The 6,000-nt window shown below is 44.9% G+C and overlaps 1 protein-coding gene across 1 annotated transcript in view; it reads left to right on the top strand.

The window, feature by feature from the left end:
- The first annotated feature begins 1,831 nt into the window (after window positions 1-1,831).
- Window positions 1,832-6,000, top strand: part of tasp1 (taspase, threonine aspartase, 1) — a 97,324-nt gene continuing 93,155 nt past the window's right edge. The window contains exons 1-3 of the mRNA XM_064924483.1: window positions 1,832-1,915; window positions 2,616-2,810; window positions 3,995-4,062. Coding sequence (XP_064780555.1) covers window positions 2,666-2,810; window positions 3,995-4,062 — 213 coding nt within the window. The 5' untranslated portion in view covers window positions 1,832-1,915; window positions 2,616-2,665. The remainder of the gene's footprint in view (window positions 1,916-2,615; window positions 2,811-3,994; window positions 4,063-6,000) is intronic.

The following is a 6,000-nucleotide window of genomic DNA, read 5'->3' as shown; positions in this document are numbered from 1 at the left end:
GGATTGTCTCAAAACGTATAAGATCTCCTACCACCTACCTTATTTTCAGCATTTATCCAAAAACCATACAAAAAAACTTGATTTCCCAATGGGCTTTGTACTATGTCTGAGTAAGTTCCTAAAAAAAACATGATTACTCTCTATTTGTATTTCAATCTGTGTGCCGCGTTCAAGTGCTAGTCGGAACTCTGAAATGTCCAACTTGCTGACTTGTTTAACACGGCATGTGTATAACCACAACCTATTAGCAAATCACACATTTCAGAGTTTCCTATTTCCAACTAGCACGTGAACGCTGTAATAATCTCTCATGTATACTGAGCAAAAATATAAACGCAACATGCAAAACGTTCAAAGATTTTACTGAGTTACAGTTCATATAAGGAAAGCAGTCAATTTAAATAGATTCATTAGGTCCTAATCTATGGATTTCACATGACTGGGAATACAGAAGGTAGGTGGATCAGAAAAACCAGTCAGTACCACTTGCCTTGTGCAGGATGACACATCTCTTTCACATAGAGTTGATCAGGCTGTTGATTGTGGAATGTTGTCCCCACTCCTCTTCAATGGCTGTGTGAAGTTGCTCGATATTGGCCGGAGACTGGAACACACTGTCGTACACGTCGGTCCAGAGCATCCCAAACATGCTCAATGGGTGACATGTCTGGTGAGTGTGCAGGCCATGTAAGGACTATGACATTTTGAGCTTCCAGGAATGGTGTATAGATTCTTAGTGACATGGGTACTAGCAGTGGCGCAGTGGTCTAAGGCACTGTATCTCAGTGCAAGAGGGTTCACGACAGTCACTGATTTCGAATCCAGGCTGTTTCACATCTGGCTGTGATTGGGAGTCCCATATGGTGGTGCACAATTGGCCCAGCGTTGTCCTGGTTTGGCCGGGGCAGGCTGTCATTATAAATAAGAATTTGTTCTTAACTGACTTACCTAGTTAAACAAAATGATCATGCTGAAACATGATGTGATGGTGGTGGGTGAATGGCATTATTTTAGCATAATAATGGGCCTCAGAATCTCGCCATGTGCATTCAAATTGCCACCAATGAAACGCAATTGTGTTCGCTGTCTGTAGCTTTTGCCTGCCGATACCATAACCCCACCGCCACCATGGGGCACTCTGTTCACAATTTTGACATCAACAAACCGCTCGCCCACACGACTCCATACATGTGGTCGGCAGTTGTGAGGCCGGTTGAACCTACTGCCAAATTCTCTAAAACGATGTTGGAGGCTGCTTATGGTTGAGAAATTAACATTAAATTCTCTGGCAACAGCTCTGGTGGACATTCCCACGGTCAGCGGTCCAATTGCACGCTCCCTCAAAACTTGAGATATCTGTGGCATTGTGTTGTGTGACAAAACTGCACATTTGAGTGTGGCCTTTTATTGTCCCCATCACAAGGTGCACCTGTGTAATGATCATGCTGTTTAATCAGCTTTTTGATTTGCCACACCTGTCAGATGGATGTATTATTTGGGCAACAGGGATGTAAACACATTTGGGCAAAACAAATGAGATAAATAATATGTTTTAATTATATGGATAATTTCAGTGATCTTTTATTTCAGCTCAAGATACATGGGACCAGCACTACATTTCGCGTTTATATTTATGTTCAGTGTAAAACTCGGGATATGTCTCGTTCCAGTCTAGTCGGAAACGAGTAAACGCGGAAATTTCCGACTTGCCATTTGGTTGAAAGCGGCAATTGTATAACTATAAACAGTTACAAATGACCGAGTTTCCTGGTGCCGACAAGTATTTGAACGTGGCAATAATGTTTTGGGACGCGCACATTAGCGTCATGTGACGTATCCCTGAACCCGGAAGAGATTTCTGCTGCAGAGCCGCAGCCAGAGTACAATCTCAACTTGCAAAGTTTTTAATAGTAAAGTAAGTTTTCACATAAACATAAGAACACGTACCGGGTCCGTACTAGTGTGGCAGCTAGTTAGCAGATTCGTGCAAAAGAACAAGTTTTTACAGTCGAGTCTTCAAAATGTGGATGCTATGCTATGTAGCTAGTTAGCTTGCTCAGTTGTCGCAAAACGATAGATGTCAACGAATATTTGCACGCTGTAACTACGCACTGAGAGACACATGCTACCTTTCTGTAATCGCTAGTCAGCCACTTTTATTTTTAAATCAATTTGTTCGATAACAACCTAGACCTAGGCTAACTAGCTTCCAAACAGACTAGCCAGCTAAGCTAATGCCTACAATGGCATGTCAGCCTGAATGATCTAGTCTCGGGGAATCACATTGTTTACAATGTGGGAGGCAACCCGTCTCAGTCAAACAACCCAGCAGCAACAGTGTGTCCCCACTCAGTTGATTTGTGTGATGAGCTTTTCCCCAAGCAGGTTTGAACTATAAATCATATTGTGCGCCTTTTTAGTGTCGGCACCTACTTATCCAGACTGTCAAAGCACAGTCCAAAATCACACAATCTTAATAGATCACGTTCAGCAGATGACTGTTGACACTGCGTTTGCTATAATACAACTCGTTTATCAATATTGCTTTAGCCACCATTCGTAGTAGGACAAAGGGCATCTCGCCCTTTTTTTTTTTAAATGTTCTTTTCTCCCAGGTGTGAGAGCCAAGATGCCAGTGTTACCTGGGGCCAATGGTCCATGATGCATGTGGAGGGTTATGGAGACTCCACTGAACTGTGCCGAAGAGCAACAACCCCCTCCTGCCTCCTGGTCGACAGTCACACCACAGGAGTCTACTCCAGACAGAAACGACAAGGGGAACGCTGTTGGCTTTGTGTTGGTGCATGCAGGTTTGGTATACTTACAAGTACTTGTCTTGAGTTTTTTCTACGTAAATTAGCCGTTGTCAGGTGTCCAATCAAATGTATTTATAAAGCCCTTCGTACATCAGCTGATGTCACAAAGTGCTGTACAGAAACCCAGCCTAAATCCCCAAACAGCAAGAAATGCAGGTGTAGAAGCACGGTGGCTATGAAAAACTCCCTAGAAAGGCCAGAACCTAGGAAGAAACCTAGAGAGGAACCAGGCTATGAGGGGTGGCCAGTCCTCTTCTGGCTGTGCCGGGTGGAGATTATAACAGAACATGGCCAAGATGTTCAAATGTTCATAAATGACCAGCATGGTCAAATAATAATCACAGGCAGAACAGTTGAAACTGGAGCAGCAGCACGGCCAGGTGGACTGGGGACAGCAAGGAGTCATGTCAGGTAGTCCTGAGTCATGGTCCTGGGTCTCAGGTCCTCCGAGAGAGAGAAAGAAAGAGAGAATTAGAGAACGCACACTTAAATTCACACAGGACACCGGATAGGACCGGAGAAGTACTCCAGATATAACAAACTGACCCTAGCCCCCCGACACACAAACTACTGCAGCATAAATACTGGAGGCTGAGACAGGAGGGGTCAGGAGACACTGTGGCCCCATCCGAGGACACCCAGGGACAGGGCCAAACCGGAAGGATGAGATGACATTCAGTTTACATGTGATAAGGATAAGTTACCGGTGACGTTGACAGATTATATATATATAGAGACAATCTATCTTCTGGAGCGTTATCGTGTTCTGTCTTCTTACCGACTACTATAATCTAATTTAATTTAATAAACTTAGATGTCTTGTTTCCCGCCGTTCATACATTTTTGGTAGATTATTCTATTCTAATTAATCAGCAATTGTCGAACACTTGTGTGTGTGTGTGTGCGTGAAAATACTATTCTCTTCTTCAATAGTATGCAGGAATGAGTGCAACATCTTGGCATTTACATCCCCCTATTTAGAACCCACAACTGTGTATTCTGACCGCTGACTATGCAGACCGTGAACGGAATGGACAAAATGGATGTAGGATGATGTCATCGTTAACCAGCTGTTGAAAACAACACACACTGTCTTTACTGATGAATTTGCAACCCTTTTTAATTTTTTTTTATTTTTAAATATCTTTTCACTTCTTTGTGTGTTTATTTTGTTTCAGGAGCAGGATACCACTCTGAGTCCAAAGCCAAGGAATACAAGCATGTCTGCAAGAGAGCTTGTCAGAGAGTGAGTTTCCCACGACTTGTCCGGCGCTTCCTCCGCTTTGCACGTTGCTTTGGCAACACCTGTTTCCCATGCCGATGAAGCCCCTTGAATTGAGTGGAAGCCGCGCTGGAGTATTGAGATGCAGCCTGAGATGACAGCGTTGTGGTTCAGATCAGGAGGACAGGGAGGGATCTAGCACCCTGTAGTAGTAGTGCACTACGTTTGACCATTTGGAACGCACCTCTCCGTCTTCAGAGAGGAGTCCCGCGTGAGGGAGTTATATGTTGATAACACGCCTTCGTCAGTCTCAGCTGGCCGGAGAAAACTACACGCTGTAATGTCATGTTCCGGCACTTTTTGCGTTTTCAGCTTTGTACAGCAGAAAACCTCCTTTCCTTTTATTTTATAGTCCATCAGATTAGAGCAGCGACAGACATCCACGGGGAACATTGACTGTCTGTCTATATGCTGTCTCTGTCTGTCTATATGCTGTATCTGTACTGTCTGTCTATATGCTGTCTCTGTACTGTCTGTCTATATGCTGTCTCTGTCTGTCTATATGCTGTCTCTGTCCAAGTCTCTATCCTGTCTCTGTACTGTCTGTCTATATGCTGTCTCTGTCTGTCTATATGCTGTCTCTGTCTGTCTATATGCTGTCTCTGTCTGTCTATATGCTGTCTGTCTATATGCTGTCTCTGTACTGTCTGTCTATATGCTGTCTCTGTACTGTCTGTCTCTGTACTGTCTGTCTCTGTGCTGTCTGTCTATATGCTGTCTCTGTCTGTCTATCCTGTCTCTGTACTGTCTGTCTATATGCTGTCTCTGTCTCTGTCTGTCTATATGCTGTCTCTGTCTGTCTATATGCTGTCTCTGTCTGTCTATATGCTGTCTCTGTCTGTCTATCCTGTCTCTGTACTGTCTGTCTATATGCTGTCTCTGTCTCTGTCTGTCTATATGCTGTCTCTGTCTGTCTATATGCTGTCTCTGTCTCTGTCTGTCTATATGCTGTCTCTGTCTGTCTATATGCTGTCTCTGTCTGTCTATATGCTGTCTCTGTCTGTCTATATGCTGTCTCTGTCTGTCTATATGCTGTCTCTGTACTGTCTGTGTATATGCTGTCTCTGTACTGTCTGTCTATATGCTGTCTCTGTACTGTCTGTCTATATGCTGTCTCTGTCTGTGTATATGCTGTCTCTGTACTGTCTGTCTCTACCCTGTCTCTGTACTGTCTGTCTATATGCTGTCTCTGTCTGTCTATATCCTGTCTCTGTACTGTCAGTCTATATGCTGTCTCTGTACTGTCTATATGCTGTCTCTGTACTGTCTGTCTATATGCTGTCTCTGTCTCTGTGCTGTCTCTACCCTGTCTCTGTACTGTCTGTCTATATGCTGTCTCTGTACTGTCTGTCTATATGCTGTCTCTGCCTGTATATGCTGTCTCTGTCTCTGTCCAAGTCTCTATCCTGTCTCTGTACTGTCTGTCTATATGCTGTCTCTGTCTGTGTATATGCTGTCTCTGTCTGTCTATATGCTGTCTCTGTCTCTGTGCTGTCTCTATCCTGTCTCTGTACTGTCTGTCTATATTCTGTCTCGGTGCCGTCTCACTGTCTCTGTGCCGTCTCTCTGCCTCTGTGCCGTCTCTCTGCCTCTGTGCCATCTCTCTGTCTCTGTGCCGTCTCTCTGTGCCGTCTCTCTGTCTCTGTGCCGTCTCTCTGTCTCTGTGCCGTCTCTCTGTCTCTGTGCCGTCTCTGTGCCGTCTCTCTGTCGTCTCTGTGCCGTCTCTCTGTCTCTGTGCCGTCTCTCTGTCTCTGTGCCGTCTCTCTGTCTCGGTGCCGTCTCTGTCCCGTCTCTGTCTCTGTCCCGTCTCTGTCTCTGTCCCGTCTCTGTCCCGTCTCGGTGCCGTCTCTCTGTCTCTGTGCCGTCTCTCTGTCTCTGTGCCGTCTCTCTGTCTCTGTGCCG

This window comes from Oncorhynchus masou, chromosome 18, assembly GCF_036934945.1.
Source record: "Oncorhynchus masou masou isolate Uvic2021 chromosome 18, UVic_Omas_1.1, whole genome shotgun sequence".
Lineage (NCBI taxonomy): Eukaryota > Metazoa > Chordata > Actinopteri > Salmoniformes > Salmonidae > Oncorhynchus > Oncorhynchus masou.
The sequence above is the reverse complement of the archived record's forward strand: the minus strand, read 5'-3'. Positions and strand labels throughout refer to the sequence as shown.